The sequence below is a fragment of the Argentina anserina genome, chromosome 2, assembly GCF_933775445.1.
Source record: "Argentina anserina chromosome 2, drPotAnse1.1, whole genome shotgun sequence".
NCBI lineage: Eukaryota > Viridiplantae > Streptophyta > Magnoliopsida > Rosales > Rosaceae > Argentina > Argentina anserina.
In genome coordinates this window covers 415,195-432,509 of record NC_065873.1, presented here as the reverse complement: position 1 = coordinate 432,509, position 17,315 = coordinate 415,195, and the positions used below count along the sequence as shown (strand labels likewise).

Below are 17,315 nucleotides of genomic sequence, written 5' to 3'. Positions count from 1 at the left end.
ATGTGCAGGTTTGTTTCTTCATAAACTTACCAATCTAGCTTAACACCATGCTGAACGCACTGGATGGACTGCCAATCATACACTCAAAGCAAGACCTGCTCACGCAGATGAAATGAATGGATAGTACTGAAACACTGTTCTCTGTAACATCTATGCGGGACTCAAAACATGGTACCAAAAGAGGGTGAGGTAAGAAGAGTATATATCTACCAACCATACTTGGTCAACAAGCTCTTTTCTTATGCCCACTAAGGGAATGATTTCTATACCCAATAATGTGCTTTCTTTCACGATTGGTTGACAACACTGCGGCACCCGGTATCTTGAAACTAGCTACAAGGGGAATCACAAAGCATAACCATTGATTCACTATATATACACGAGCCCCACTATTCACTATCTCCTCTCCGACCCTCAAGCAGAGGAACACCACGTACAATGAGTGAGTAGCCTAAATACTGACCAATGTTCAGGGAAAAATGGTAACATCAATTGGTTGAGATAACTACGCTTAGCATTTTAGAAAAGGAATACAATTGCATATATTGGTGATAGACCGGACTCAATGGAGTTAGATCCTTGTAACAAAAGACACGGCACAAACAAAAATAGTAACCAATTCATTTAGCATCAAAAATAGAAACTCATCATCGATCAGCTGAATCCCAATGTTATATCCCCCCCCCCCCCCCCTAACACACAACCAAACAGTCACTCCATCAGCTCAAAAGAACAAGATTCAACATCAAACACATTTTACAGCCTTACAGGGACACAAATCAATAAAGTTATCATCAACATAACGCATTTTCGAATCTAATCAACCAAATGCAAGACCAAACAACCACTCAATGTTGAAAATGAGATAGTCACATACATGAAGAAAATAGAAATTCGGTATCTGATCGAGATTTATCTACGTGGATTCTGTTGCGCAGAGGAGAACGTCTTGACACCCTTGCCGGTGCATACTGTAGAGAATGCGGGAGGTCAAATAATTGGCCGGGTTTTGCCTTACCGTTTTAGAAATCAGTCATGGGCTCATGGCATAAATCTTCACATATATAATAACAACAGCAGAAGTCCGACAAATTTGGTGATTGTTTTCGTTGAGTATAGTAATCCATCTCCCTATTGTAGAGAATTTTTGCTTTGATGTCAAGGACAAGTCCCAACTGAAATGATCATAATCGGACTGCATAAGCCGCACTAATTGGTAATCCACGACTATCCAAGTCAAGTAAGCCGTCACGACTTGTTTGGTAATCGTTAATCAGACCCAGATGATTAAAGGAAAAATGCTGATTATTAGTATTTTCTTTTTACAACAATATAAAAGAAAATTTTAGAAAAGAAAAGAAAAAGAAGGCACCCCGTCTGAGACAACTGGAGCGAGAAGAAGGCACCGATTATGATCTGAGAGAGAGAGAGAGAGAGAGAGTGAGAGCGCAACCATTCCCTCCTCCTTCTCTCTTCCCTATTCAAATTCTAAACCCTAAATTCCCAATTCTCTTTCAATTTTCAATTTGAGTCCAACAATCACTGCAGTTTCCCCATTGAATCCAATCGAACATGTCTCTGAACATGAAGACGCTCCAGCAAGCCCTGGCCAAGGCCGGCGCCGTCATCGAGAAGACCGTCCAGACCACGGTGCAGGAAGTCGCCGGCCCCAGGCCTCTCCAGGACTACGAGCTCTTCGACCAGATCGGCTCCGCCGGCCCCGCCCTCGCCTGGAAGCTCTACAACGCCAAGGCCGCGCGTGGCGGCCAACACCAGTACCCCACCGTCTGCGTCTGGGTCTTGGACAAGAAGGCTCTCTCCGAGGCGCGTCTCAGGGCGGGGCTGTCCAAGGCGGCGGAGGATGCGTTTTTGGATGTCGTTAGGGCCGATGCGGCGAGGCTGGTGCGGCTGAGGCACCCTGGTGTGGTCCACGTGGTGCAGGCGTTGGATGAGAACAAGAATGCCATGGCTATGGTGACCGAGCCGTTGTTTGCGTCGGTGGCCAATGCGGTTGGGAATGTGGAGAATATGGTCAAGGTGCCCAAGGAGCTTAAAGGAATGGTAGGTATTGGTTTTGCTTCATTTCCCACTGTTGATGTTTGTTGGAGTTTGAGTAGTTGTAATGCCAGTGAATCAGTGGATAGGGAATGTGTGATTATGTTGAGCTGCACCTTGTGAATTTCGATTGCTGGTTTTAGTTCAGTTGCTTATGTGAAACATTTGTGACTAAGAGAGTGATCATTTGAAACAATGAAATTGCAGATTAGTTTGGTGTTCAAAATGCATATCAGACTTGTCTTTGACAGAGAGAAGTAACATGTGATGAGTGATTGGGCTCATTACATTGACATTACAAAGTAGAATTTTTTAATGAGGATTTAGCCATCAGAGAGGATTTAGTTTGGTGTATTCGATATACTTCTATTAGACAGTTGAACTTTCGTCAATATTTTGTTTACTGTCAGGTATTGTGTTTTATTGATCTTGTTGTATCCCAGTTCCCTGTTGTCTCAGAAAGACTTTTACTTTCCAGGAAATGGGTTTGTTGGAAGTGAAGCATGGGTTGCTCCAGATAGCGGAGACCTTGGACTTTCTCCATAACAATGCTCGTCTTATTCATCGAGCTATATCACCTGAGGTGAATACTTTTTTTATCTTATGTTTTAATTTCTATCACTTGTCAAATAATCAAATTCGTTGAAGTAAGCAGCGAGCAAGGTAGGCTCCATTTAGATATTACTCTTCTGTTTTACCACTTGTTCTATGTAATATGAAAGGTGGATTTCATCTTGAGGCTCTACCAACCCACCTGTTATAGTCGTCTGACTGCTCGAAAAGTTTAATAAGGAACATGACAAAACTGCAATGTTATTACTTTATCTCTAATGATGCTTTGAGGATCTATTTTTGTCAATTAAAGCATGTTTTTGTTCCTCAAGTTGGAAGTTTGATACGTATTGAATTCAATTATGAATGTGGAATCCATTTATGTGCAGAATGTGTTTATTACATCAAGTGGAGCTTGGAAGCTTGGTGGATTTGGTTTTGCTATCTCAACAGATCAGGCCTCAGGCAATGGGGCTAATGTTCAGGAATTTCATTACTCAGTAAGTTTAGCCTTGATTGATTCCAGATAACCTATGCTACTGCATCTCACCCTCCCATTTTGACACTATAATGAATTGATACTTGCTGTTTGGATTCAAGTTAGGTTTTGGTGTCTTATACAGCATGTCTTTCGTGATTCACTCTTAGCCATCTGCAGTTCCCTGTTAAATGTTTTATTGATGGATCTGTGAATGCTCACCTACTGAGTTTATTGTTGCTTTGGCTACTACTTTGAAATGGATATATTCTAGCATGTTGGTCTTTACAAGCGGTTAAGAGTTTTTGGTCTATGCTTTTTTGAATTGTGTGATGCTTCTTTATACAGTGAATGGCTGTTCAGGTTTATTTGTGTTAAGATTTTGTTAGTTCCAGTTAGGAGATGCATTTCACATTTTTCTCCTCCAGAGTTTTCTTGGTCATCAATATGACCTGTCCTTAATAGAACCAATCGCTTAGTGAAAACCCAGTTTTAAACTTTTGCCTATAGGTTGGGATGAATTTCTCGATTCGAATCAGTTGAATCATATGTTTAAAATTGATTGTGCAGGAGTATGATGTTGAGGACTCTGTACTACCACTTCAGCCATTGCTGAATTACACTGCTCCTGAACTTGCTAGGAGAGCATCTTCGGCCGGATGGTTTTCTGATATATTCAGCTTTGGATGTCTTGCCTATCACTTGATTGCACGAAAGCCTTTGTTTGACTGCCACAATAATGTCAAGATGGTATGCTTGATTTCTATTCTTCTTCTGTACTAATGGTGGTAGTGTAATTGGTATATGAAATTAAATATAGTTTTATATTGTTTGCTAGTGATTCTCATTCGCGATCCATTCTTCTTCGAGTATCATAACTGTGCACATCCTATTATATGTTCTCATAATTTTGGAAGTGCTTTTAAAAGAGTCAAAAAAGAACTTTCTAGCTTGTACCACCTAGTTCTTTTACAGAGGAAATACAGTGTTTATGCTAGGAAAACAAGTCTTGTTCTGGCATGCATGACTTCATTTCTACCCAAACAAATCTCAACTGGATTGTTCTTCCAAATTTGGTTCTTGATTTTGTAGTTTCAGCAATAATGTTTATTCATATATTTGTTTCTGCAGCACATGAATACCTTAAGTTACTTATCTAGTGAAGCTTTCTCCTCTATTCCTCCTGAGTTAGTTCCTGACTTGCAAAGGATGATCTCTACAAATGAGTCTTTCAGGCCAACAGCTATTGATTTTACTGGTAATTTCTATCAGCCTTACTCTATTGGATCTTTCTCAGTGAATTATAAACTTCATCTAGTCCTATTTGATATTGAAGTAAGAGAAAGCTTAGAGTAGAACCAATGAAAGTGAAGTTTAGGGTACTGTGAGGCAATTTATGGTAAAAATGAAAGTTGGATGATGAATGATTATGCCAGAAGAGGACTTGAGCTTAGCGCAAATAGTGTGGCAGGGTAGGGAATTGCTTAGGATTAAGCTACATCAGTGTTTGATTCCCCTCCAATATAACTGAAAAGAAAGGATCATGTAATAAAATCGTATGAAGTGAAATTGACTAGTATCAAACTGTAAAGACTTTTAGAAATTGTCAATATAAATCTAACAGGAAAATTTTTGATGCAAAATTATATAACCTTGCAACAAGAATGTAATGTAAGAAAGGATTAGAGAAAAAAAAACCTAGTGGAAGACTGGAATATACCATCGTTGATCATTTTTTTTAATCAATTGATGGTCTTCTCCATGCACTAGTCATCGTTAAGTGTAAATTGTAATTATATACTCAAAAAGCATTTTTCCTCTGAGCTAAACGAGCAGAACAGTATTAAGTCTAATCTACAATGCCTCGCCAATTCCCAAGCCTTGAGGCATTAGTAAATCATCCACAATATGAAAATATCAGGTCTAGGACTTGTTGATTTGATGCTGTAATAACTGTTAGAAAATGCTCTTCATGGATTGCAAAAACTGATGTAGTATCATTACTTGAATTTTTTTGGTCATGCGTGATTTATGCTGTGGTAGTGGTTTGATATACAAGTGAGAACTTCTATTGCTGTTTGACACAAAACGAGTGTTAATATTATCACTTCTTTCAGGTTCTCCATTTTTCCGGGACGACACTAGGTTGCGTGCTCTTCGTTTCCTCGACCACATGCTCGTATGCCTTTTCATCTAAGCTTTTTCATTGGTTGCTTCTGGAATAGATCGTACGAAGATTGATGTATTAAAGTATAGTATGACACTAAGAAACCGTTTTGTTTATGAATGTTTTTGTACTTGTAGGAAAGGGATAACATGCAGAAATCTGAGTTCCTGAAAGCATTGTCTGATATGTGGAAAGATTTTGATGCTCGTGTCTTGCGCTATAAGGTTTGAGTTCTTTCTTGTTTGATCGAATATTGTGTGATTGAACTTGTTGAAATACTTTCAAATGTATTAAAGATGTTTGATGTATGTTGATCTGTAAAATAATCATTTCCTTAATTAAATGAAAAACATGACCATATTTTGAATTTCCTAATTTTATTAAGAGATGAAGAAGAAAAAAGCTCCACTTGCCCATAATAAGTGATACATTATCCAAGGATTGGAGAACTAAATGAATTGCAGTTATGAGATGAGGGTAATTAGTCATAAAGTTGTACTAATATATGTTACTCATTAGTGTTATCAATCACTGTCTCTGTGTACAGTTTTTTTGAGCCAAGCTTGAGAGGCATTAAATGTTTTAGCAACTTTCAGTTATTGAACATCCTTTATATTATCTTTTGTCTAGGTACTGCCTCCTCTTTGTGCAGAACTCAGGAATTTGGTAATGCAACCAATGATCCTGCCTATGGTTCTCATGATTGCTGAGTCTCAGGTACTAGTTTGTACACTTTTGGAATTTAACAGCTATTGAAAACAAGAGTAGTTGCTGTTGTTACAAATTTAATTTTTTACCCGTGTAACTAATCATGCTTGTCTATGTCTGTACATAATTGTTCTGAACTTCCAATATTAAAGATCTTAATAATGCGATCATTTTCTTTTTCCCAAATGTTCCCACATACATAGCTCATATTCCGCGTTTAAAAACTTTTTATAATGACTACGGAACTATGATGATGATAATGAAGTTCAGTAACTTGCTATTGTTGATTGTTCTCATTATTCAACATTTTACTAGAACTAACGGGATAGTTAAGATTTCATTAAGTATTAAGCCTAACTTGTTCTTCTCATGAACTCTCTCTCTCTCTCTCTCTCTCTCTCTCTCTCTCTCTTGCAATAGTTAAGAGCGGCTTTAGCTTTCATAAACTATTAGTTATTTAATAGGAATAAGTGAATTGTTTTTTTTTTGGTAGGACAAACATGATTTTGAGCTATCTACGTTGCCAGCCCTTGTTCCCGTCCTGAGCGCAGCTGTGGGTGACACTTTATTGCTGCTTTTGAAGCATGCAGATCTCATAATCAACAAGGTAAGCAGAACTTAGAATATCAGTTGCATGTTCAGTAATCCAATCGCTATGCTTTTGATTGTCTACCCTTGGTGGTCAGCCCATGATATTTTATTCTGATTTTCTAGCATAAAAGAGGACTTAGAGTCTACTAAACATAGTCTCAGTCCTGATTGATTTGGATTTTTAATGTTGGCATAAGAGTGCTATCTTACATAGTTCTATCTTATTTACCCTTGCCGGTCAGTCATGAAAGTGGATTCTGATTTTTTTTTGGCACAAGAAAGGACTTCAGAGTCTACTGAATCTCGGTCCTAATCCCGATTGATTTGGACTTTTAATGTTGGCCAAAAGAGTTCTATCTAAAAGTGATGGGGATTTACCAGATAATTTATCTAGAGCCATCAGTTCCTTCTTTTTTTGGTCGCTCAAGGCATGTGTGATGCACCAACTTGTTGGATGGTTTTTTTCTCCCCCATGAGCTTTCGACCTAATAAGACAAGAAAAATAGAGAACTCACCTCTGTTCATCATCGTTTCTTCTTAATGTAGTGAAGTAGTGTGTCAAATAAAGGTGCTCCCATATTGAGTGAATTTATGAACTTTAATTATCCCGGCAGGTTATAAACTGTAGTTGGACTACTGTAGTGATCTTTTCTTAGTGGTATATGTTTGTACATCAAATTATTATCCTCTTATTTTGTGATGTTATAATTGTAGACTATTCCAGATCACTTGATATTACATGTCCTTCCCATGATTGTTCGAGCTTATGAAGAGAACGATGCCCGCATACAAGAGGAGGTTTTGAAAAAATCTGCTTCCCTTGCCAAGAAGCTTGATGTTCAGGTGATCATCATTGTCATTCTTTATGTGTTTTGAGTCTGTGTCTCAATCATATCATTCATATGTATGTGTATGCGTTGTCTTAAAAACACTAAATCAGAGGTTGGCTGTATAATCTTTTGTTGTTATCATTTGATTAGACAAGATTATCAAGTTGCTTTTGTGTAGGAGATGTTTGACATATTTAGATCTACTTATGATAAGTTGTATCTCATTAAAGAATTATATTACAAAGGAAAGCAAGAAAGGCAACATTAATGTTATAAATTGGGGTTGAGAGGTGTAGTATAAGTGGGAGCCATCAGGAGAAAGTGCAGTTCCTCTAATTTTTAAGTTTTTTTTTTCTTCAGTATGAGGCAGCACTGGCCCACTTGTTGGACCCAAAGCCTGTTTAGGTGGGCTGATCCAAGGGCACACGAGATTTTTTTTTTCAGGAGAGAAGGTGGGTTTGGGGGGGGGGGGGGGGGGGTTGTAAGTATAGAGTAGAATGTCAACAATCAACATAACACTGAAGATAAATAAAAAGTTGCTGGACATGCTTTTACAAAGAATATTTGTCGTATTCCAGGTTTAAGCTTGTTATCTGGGTAGTGGAATTATAATGCACATATGTGGAGTCGTAGTTCTTGATTTTACCTTGTTATTCGCAAGGTTTAGTCTATAGTTGTTCTTAAAGATATGTATTAAGTACTTGAATCATGAGAAACACAGATGTAACATTCAGAAATTTAAAGGATATCTTGTTGCGGATGCAACATATTTATGGGTGGGGCTACTAACGTGTGTTATCTTATATTTCATTCTTGCCAGCTAGTGAAACAAGCTATTTTGCCTCGTGTTCATGGCCTAGCTCTGAAAACAACCGTTGCTGCGGTATGTTGTATAATATTTTATTTATTGCTTTTTTATGTAGTTCAGGCATGTTAGCATGTTTATTGATATTAGATTTTCTTTCATCTGTGCCTATGCTTATAACCATTTTGAAATGCTTTATGAGTATCTAAGCTAAAGACGTTTGACCCTACGTTGTGGTCTTCATTTTGAATTTTTTTTGCGTTTGTTGATTTTTGTCATTTCCAAGTCTTTGTTCCACTGGTGTGGGGTTGACCTTGAGTTTCATCATAGAATATTGTCTGCACAACAATTTATATTGAACTTATAGGTCTTAAACTTAATGTTACTTCACACGTTTACTTCTGTGGGACTTGGAGGGGCTAGCATGGGGCAATTGAGTGGTATCGGCTTCAAATCATCTGATTCTCGACCCTCAGTGATCATCTGTCCCCCTTAGTCCCTGACCTCTTTATTAATTGGTCTTTCCTTTGGTTTTAGGTGCAACTTTGTATGTACTTGTACCATCTGAGTAGGTTCCTCGAAGTATTTCTAATATGTTGATCTTTACATTATATTTATCAGCCTTTGATCTCCACAATATTTCAATATCCTGGTCCACTTAATACTGGACCCCAACAAGTACATCCGGGATATCCTGCTAATGATAGTTTTATGGAACTGTCTTCTGTATCCATTTGGTATTCCCCGTCAATCATACAGGGTGCTACTTGTCTCCCTTTTTGTCCATCCTGTTTTGATCCCATGTATTACATCTCTAGACATCAACTAGTTGTTGTCATTATTCATCCTAAAATATTGGAAAGATATTTCATGTGAGCCCTTTTTCGAGAAAGGTATTTAGTTCTCAAGTAAAATGTTGGATTGCCTTCTCTGTCTGTCAGTAATTTTTATTTTCAGTCTGCTTAACATCATTTATATGGCATTGGAAATGATTTTTGGGATTGCTTATCCATATATCCAAGCATGTCTTCAGTTCTTGAATAAAATTTTCGGATTGCTTTCTCTATCTGTTCGCAAGCAAACAATTTTTTTTTCCTAATTACTACTACATTCGATTTTTTTTTCAAGTTTTTCACTTGATAAAATTTCTTGTAAGTGATATAGACGTCTTTATACATCAGCATTGAACTGTGTATGTATTGGTAAGCTGTCATGCTATTTGTTTTCAACCTGTAAGATGTTATAGTACCAGGGGCTGAGCCAAGCTTATTGCACGTCGTACCATGTTAGTTGAAGATACTTATTCAATATTTGGAAATATGTTATTTCTGGGTATTTGTTTCTTTGTTTAACCCAAAGTGTAAGTCTGGAACATGGCATTAAATTTGCTTCTTTGGTCAGGTGAGAGTCAATGCTTTGCTATGTTTAGGAGAGCTGATTCCAACTCTTGATAAGCGTGCTATTCTAGATATATTGCAAACAATTCAGCGTTGTACAGCTGTTGATCGTTCTGCTCCTACTCTTATGTGTACTCTTGGCGTGTCAAACTCAATCCTTAAGCAGGTAATGGTTATTGATTTTCTCGCATACTTTGGTAGCTTGTACTCTGATATTTTTACGTGTACAGATATAAGTTACAACTTATCTCTACAATTTATCATTTTCAGCATGGGGTAGAGTTTGCTGCAGAGCATGTCCTCCCAATACTCATACCACTTCTCACTGCCCAGCAACTAAATGTTCAGCAGTTTGCCAAGTATATGCTTTTTGTAAAGGATATTCTGAGGTATTGGCTTGATGTGTTGTGCTTCTCTAGTGCATTTTCGGCTTGCCTATGCTCTGGACGCTGAGATTTTGTTTTCAATTATTTTCTAGTTTTCTATCATGAATCATTATTCTCTGATATGCACTGTTTTTATAACAGGAAGATAGAGGAAAAACGGGGAGTTACCGTTTCAGATTCTGGAATCCCAGAGGTAAAGCCATCTTTATCTGCAAATGGGCTACAATCTCAAGGCTCAAGCAACATCAGTGGAAATGTTTCCAGTGCTACAAATAGCCGTCCAGCATGGGACGAAGAATGGGGACCGGTTAAAAAGCAGCCTTCCAATACCCTCCAGAATTCTACAAATAGTGTTACCCCCATTAATTCCGTAATGGTTAACGAACCAATTAAAGTAAGTTCTTCACAACCAAATTTATTCTTACAAAACGCAGTTTCAAGTCAGCAAGCAACTGCATCATGCCCTCCAGTTGATATTGAGTGGCCTACTCGGGCATCTTCTGGTGTGCCCCCTCAGTTTGGTGATGCTGAGAAGAAATCAGATCCAGGAGTATCACCCACTTCAAGTTTTGATGACATCGATCCTTTTGCCAACTGGCCCCCACGGCCTAGTGGCTCAGTAGGTGGTTCTGGCCCTTCCAACAATGGGGCATTTCCGACGAGTTTATATAGTTCCAGTTCACTCTCAAGTACATCGAATAGTATGAACATGAAAAACAATAGCATAAACAGTTGGACCTTTGACACCCAGAGTTCTATTGAGCAAATAAGACTGAATCAAGGCAGTGGAACTTCCAATACTGGTAGTTTGGGCAACTCAGTTTTCAACTCCCAGGACTCTCTTGGTTATTTGAAACAGAATCCGGCAACACTGGCTTCAAGTGTGTATACAAATAAAAGCTCAACTGATATAGGATCAATATTTGCTTCTGGAAAGAATGATCAGACATCACTTAGACTTGCTCCCCCGCCTTCATCTACTGTGGGTCGAGGAAGAGGAAGAGGAAGGGGTGCTAGTTCAGTCTCTCGGTCCAGCCATGCCAAATCGTCAACTGAACAGCCACCCCTTTTGGATCTACTATAAGTCTCAAGATGATTGTACCTTCACTAATTTTGAAAAGCCCGCAGCAAAAGATTTGTGAATGGCATTTGTAGAGTACTGCCATGCTGTGTGGAGAGTGGGAGACTGGTTTTGTAAATGATTTTGGGATACTATGATTACACTCATAGCGAGGCAACTGCTGCAGCAGCTTTGGAGGATGGTAAGGTTTGTTATGTAATTGTTTGTTGTGCTTGGCTTATATTTTTTTTGTGGTTGGCACCAAATTTTGCATAGTTTAAGGCGCCTTATATAATTCTTCTGGATAGTGTATTCTTAGTTGAAAGCCCGTTGGCAGTGACTGTGTTTCAAATCAATAAGAGATTGAAGTTGGCTAATGAAATCTCCGGTACTTCGTATGAACCCGTTGTGAGCTTGCATGCTGTAATTTTATTAGATTGAACAATGATACTGGGTATATAAGGGTGTGAAATAGTATAATCTCTTATATTGTCTGTAGCATGTAAAATGTGCTGCTGAACTTTGCCAAATCTATTCACCGTAGCACCACCGAAATCTCCACTGAGTTTTGGCCATTTTTCCAAGTTACTGATGCAGCCTTACTCTGAGAACACAGGAAAGAGAACTCTGCATGTGATGTGCGGATCCCTTGTTACCACACCTGCTGTTCTTGATTAGATAGGTAGCTAGCCGGTATACCTATATCATCACTTGTATCAGATTAGCGGGATCTGTTAGATATTAGTTAGATAATCTTATATATATTAGTTAGATAATCTTATATGTTGGTTAACAAGTTAGGCAACTTAGTGTTGATTAGTTGATAACTTGATATGAATTATCAGATGTTCTTGTAAAGTCTTGGTTAAAATCCAGAGGGACTTGTCACACTTTCCTGGTTTTTCAATCGTGAAAGAAATGATTCTGGCAAACGTGTAGCTATTCCTTTGGGATAGCTGAACTTAAGCAATTAGTAGTACATCTGAACATGCAACGCTATAAGCTGCTTCCAAATTGATGTGGATTTTAATATCAAAATCAGGCTTAACTAGTCACTGAAAACTCTCTGTTGCTCAACTTATTTGTGAAGCAGTTTTCCATATTATTTTTACCACTCGAATTGAACCTAAGACTAAGCAATTCAAATTCTATTTTTACGTGTTGTCAGTTGTCACTCCCGCCATGGCCTCGACGGGTCATCATTTCTTGCCAAACTTCACAAGTCATGTCCATACTCAATTGTCGAATTGAAGCAACCAATTGACTGGTGGGAAAGCGATATATGTTGCGTATGACATTGTAATCGTGAAGATCATATGGTACATGTACATATCGAAATATCAATATGTGGTGAAAGGATCTGGATCTTGCAACTGGCAAGTGCCAAGAATAGTTTATTATTGTTCCTCTAACGACATTAGTATCCCCAAGTTTGAATTTCACAACGAATGCAAGAAGTGTGTTTAGGGATGCACGTACTAAAGGCGGCCGAGCAACCCAATAGAACCTTCAATATGAAGCAATTTTAGTCGTCTATGAAATTCGTATGGAATGAAGTAAGATTAAGCTTTGCCAATTTTGCAATCAGAAGTATAAGCACGAGACGTACATTGCATGGAAAGACGTTCAACATTCAACTCGATCCCAGTTTAAGTTTTATACGCTAAAAACCTTTTTGTGCGTATTGAATTAATTCATCAAAACCTTCAAACTTCAACAAAGCTTCTGCTTCAGGGTTGGCATCTCTATACTGATTTGGGGACTTAACGGGGAGGAGTATCTAATTAAACGATCCATTCTCTGACAATATTGCTTCTGAAATGTACTTTGGATTTTCCCCTAATTACATTAACCCTTGAGCAGGCTTTACCGCCTTTACGAAGTCTTTGATACTTGCTTCAGGTAATTTAGGACATGTTTGGTCGTCACACAACGGAACCAGCAAGAGCAAGTTTATTGGCACTAGGGGTGGGCATAAAAAACGGAAATCCCGATCCCGTCCCGAAATTCATAAGGACGGGACGTGACGGAGGTCTAAAAACGTTCGTCCCGTTCCGATCCCGTCCTGCTTCATAATAGTGGGATGGGACGTGGGACGAATAATTTCTAACCCGCTTCGTCCCGTTCCGTCCCACTTTTAATTAAAACTTAAAAATTCTTATATATTTGTATCAAAATGAAACTAATTTATGTTCTTAATAACTCCAAAATTATATCAACTCAAATAATAATGGTAAATTATAATATTTTAAACATAATTTGCATTTTATTTTTGTTAAAAATTCATTATTGAATGTTACTTTGTTAATGAAAAAGTAAAAATATAGGTTTTTATTTAACTTAATAGGAAGGTGGGATTTGTCCCGTTCCGTCCCGATCCCGTCCCGTCCCAACCGGGATTAATCCCGAGTGGGATGCATTCTTAAAAACCCTTGTCCCGTCCCGATCCCGTCCCGATCCCGTCCCGATCCCGTCCCGATCCCGTCCCGATTCAAAAGAGTGGGACGGGACGTAGGATGAGCCCCGTCCCGTCCCATCCCGTCCCGTGCCCACCCCTAATTGGCACTATCTCAAAGGTTAGTTTGGTATTGTTGCGATTTAAAAAAAAAACCAATTGATACAAATTTAGACCATTTATTGACCATTTGAATGACAAAATTCAAAATGTAACTATTCACTCTAAGAGTATCTACAACTATTTGACAAAATAGTACACAAACTATGATCTTGTATATTTTTAAGACTATTTTACCCTTATCTATCTAAATACTTATAGATAGAGAAAAAGTTAATGAGAGATACCACTTTGCCGAAGCTTTGTTGGACTCCGAGCTCCGATCACTGGACTTCGGTCGCCACAATCAGGCTCCGACCGCAGTCACGAGAATAAATTACTGACCCTAATAACCCATAATAATAAATTATTGACTCCTAATAATCATGTTTAGGGTTCGTGGTGGCGCTCAGATCAGTGCTCAAATTAGGTTGTTGGCAATGGCCATGATGACTGCCCTAGTCGAAGACGACATCCTTATGGCTTGATGTCAAATTTGAGAGAGAGAGAGAGAGAGAGATAACGTCGTCGAGGAGAGAGAAGGAGAGTGAGGACAGCCGTGACGTTGCTGCACACGTCGATGCTTCATCGGAGATCGGTGTCGGCGCCGGTAGGTAGGAGAGAGAGAGAGAGAGAGAGAGAGAGTTGGTGTCGTGTTTATGTTCATTTGGTCATTTCCCTTTAAAATAATTTGCTTCTATAAATAAATTATTTGATAAATTTTAAATAAAACTACTTCAATGACAAAAAAACATGATTTTGTTTTAATATATTGAGAATGATTATAAATAAGGGAGTTGTTTGAGAATTTACAGAAAAATATTAACATTTATTGAGCTTTCAGTAAAAACAGTTTCTAAAAATAATATTCGGGTTGCTTCTAAAAACTGCTGTGAGTGACCTATATATTCTAAAAAATAAAAATAAACTTGATTTTTCTGAAGTTACCAAACACTGAATTTTAGAAGTCAACTTAAAAACTGATTTAAAAAAAAAAACTGAAACGGTACCAAACTAGGCCTAAGTAAAATGAGAGAGATTATTGGAGAATAATATTAAGAGCTGAAAATGCATGTCCAACTTTTAAGCGTTCAGGGCTTCAGTTATACTCCTCAATGGCAATTAGTACTACCTACGTACCGTAAGCCGGATCATTGTGTTGGGTTCGGCGATAAGTTTGCAGTCAGAGTATTAGAGTTATGTACGTAATTGAGTCAAGAAGCTATTTTCAGTGAAGGTAAAATGTCAGGCATAATTTTGAGATATGTGGCATTGCCGATTCAGCGTTTAGAAATGCTGCATGCTTTATATATCTGAATCACGTAGTTTAGGTATGGTGTTTAAACCTACTGCTTGTAATATTTCTGAATTGTGAAAGGGTCCTTTTATGAGTCAGCTAAACCTCCCTCGAATCAGTGTGAAAAGAATGGTTAGTCAAGTTGACTCAACATGAAAGATCTGTTAAAACATGTCTAGGGTCGAACCAGTTCGATATAATGGATCAGTACCAAGTTGATGAGTACGTGAAGGAACAAGTAAAGTCTTGAATGATGCTACGTTCTTCCTTTGAATTGAAACTAGCTTCCTCTCAAAAGTCTAATGAGAATAATAAACTACACAATTAAAAAACATAACTTAGTCCTACAGCATAGGAAAAAGTAGATAACGAAGATCCAATCCACTCAATTTTTAACTCAAATCGAACTATTCAGATTGATTAGAGCCGATTTGTTAGCGCCATCCAAGGGTAAGAAAGAGGCACCATTTGCGGCTCCATTATGCCCTGGATTTTTTTTCTGGAAAAGAAGCCATGTAATAATGGAATGTCATCAGTGGAAATTAATTTGGCAATATTTTCGGTCACTGCTTCTCAGACCCTAACTAAAGTTCAGAGATGACCTAAAATCAGGGACTTGCTTTCTCCATTGACGAGGCATTTGTATCCAATGGTCGGGCATGAACCAAACACGCATGAGCAAACTTTTCAAGATCGAGAAGTAGTTTAATCCGTTTTTATGGTTTAAACTTTTCAAGATCGAGTAGTAGTTTAATCCGTTTTTATGGTTTAAACTTTTCAAGATCGAGTAGTAGTTTAATCCGTTTTTATGGTTTAATTTCTTGCTTATAGTCCAAGTCATTTTAGAGTTAAAAAATTTAAACTCGCTTTACTGGGTGGTTGGATTGGTTCATGTGTATGCACTACGCCATTAACACCTTTAAGAGACGGAAGTTTTCTGTCTCTTAAGGCAGAAGATCCGTCGCTTAAGGCAAAAAATATGTCGCATCAAGATTACGTTGACAACATGGTTGTCGCATAAACATCGTCGTGTAAAGTCCGTCCATCCAAGTTTTATGCGACGACATAGCAAAGATCGTCGCTTGAAAATGTTAACGCGACAGAAAACTACATCGTCGCACTACTTTCTACCGACGAACCTTTACCCTTTGTGTGACGACAACTCAAGGGGTGAAACTTTAAGACCACGAGAGCTTGACCTTGTTTAGGCGACGAATTTTCATCGGTAGAATGTTAGCCGACGAACATTTACGGTTATAAGCTCGTCGCTTTATCTTTGTTCAAGCGACGAAAGTTTCTAGATCCGTCGCTTTAAGCTTATTTAGAAAGAAAAAAAATCAAGTTTTCTTATTGTTCTTCACCACCTTATGCCTTCGGTTAGGGTCCTATCCCATTGAGGAGAACACTTTCTTTATTAAGCCATTGCACTTCATGTGGTTTCACAATCGGTTTTGGGAAACTTTCGGCAACATCTCCCTACAGTTCTCCAAATGCACAAACATCTAAACCTAGTTTGCACTCGACAACAACAAACTTGCCGTCGCTCCAGAGGTTTTGAGTGACGAATCTATTTCTCTGTTGCGTTAAAGATCTTGGGTGATAGACTTTAGCCTTTCTCATCAGCTTTCGTCACCCAAGAGTATTTATTTTATGGCGTAGTGATGGCTTTCTGGCTAGGGTAAGAGGTTTAGAGGTCAGTAGCATATTAGAATGCAAGAGACAATGAGAATGATGATGCTTAAACTTTTAACTATGAATAGGTTCCGTCATTATGTTTTTTTTTTCTTTTGATGCGCTATCAGTGTTTATGTTGATGTGAGTTCAACAAGTATATTGATGCATGCTCGTTGAGAAATTATTATCAATCCAAAGAGTTCGAGAGGTTGACATGTTGAGTGAATACAGGGCCAACATACCCAACTTAATTATATGATTAATTTTCTTTTGGAATTTAGTGATGGAGTACTGGCTAGTAGAGAAGCTTAATTTATTCATAATACCAGCAAATAATTGAAATGAAATATGTCTTCTAAAAAAAAATTTGAAATGAAATATGTAGAAGCTAGATGTAATTAATATACACTTTGTTGTAAATATATATATCCTTAGAGCATATATACTCCTTGGCAAAATGAGCACATATTGAGGCCAGAAGTGTTTGAAATCTAGTTTCGCATTTTCAACTACGTACAAGCATGAAGCATGAATCACGTATAGAATTGAAAGATCAGCTATCTAATATTTGATACAGATAGTACGTTATAGATAAGATTGTGCTATTAATACGCCCCAAATTACTATTCACACACCCTCTCAAATTCTCATTGATATTATTTATAGATAGTGTTTAATTTCGGACTTGTCATAGTATCCTAACTTTGAAGCTTACACATGATGAACTAATTTGGAAAACCTGGGGTTTCAAGTTGTAATTG

General features: G+C 38.0%; 1 protein-coding gene across 1 annotated transcript; it reads left to right on the top strand.

Moving 5' to 3' along the window:
• Positions 1-1,403: 1,403 nt before the first annotated feature.
• Positions 1,404-11,332, top strand: LOC126783037 (SCY1-like protein 2 B). The gene is made up of 14 exons (XM_050508418.1): positions 1,404-2,061; positions 2,534-2,638; positions 2,997-3,107; positions 3,656-3,835; positions 4,217-4,343; positions 5,203-5,264; positions 5,390-5,476; positions 5,883-5,969; positions 6,454-6,567; positions 7,266-7,394; positions 8,202-8,264; positions 9,588-9,749; positions 9,854-9,972; positions 10,111-11,332. Exons 1-14 carry the CDS (start codon positions 1,573-1,575, stop codon positions 11,051-11,053), a joined length of 2,778 nt encoding a protein of 925 aa, XP_050364375.1. The 5' UTR covers positions 1,404-1,572; the 3' UTR covers positions 11,054-11,332.
• The last annotated feature ends 5,983 nt before the right edge of the window (positions 11,333-17,315 follow it).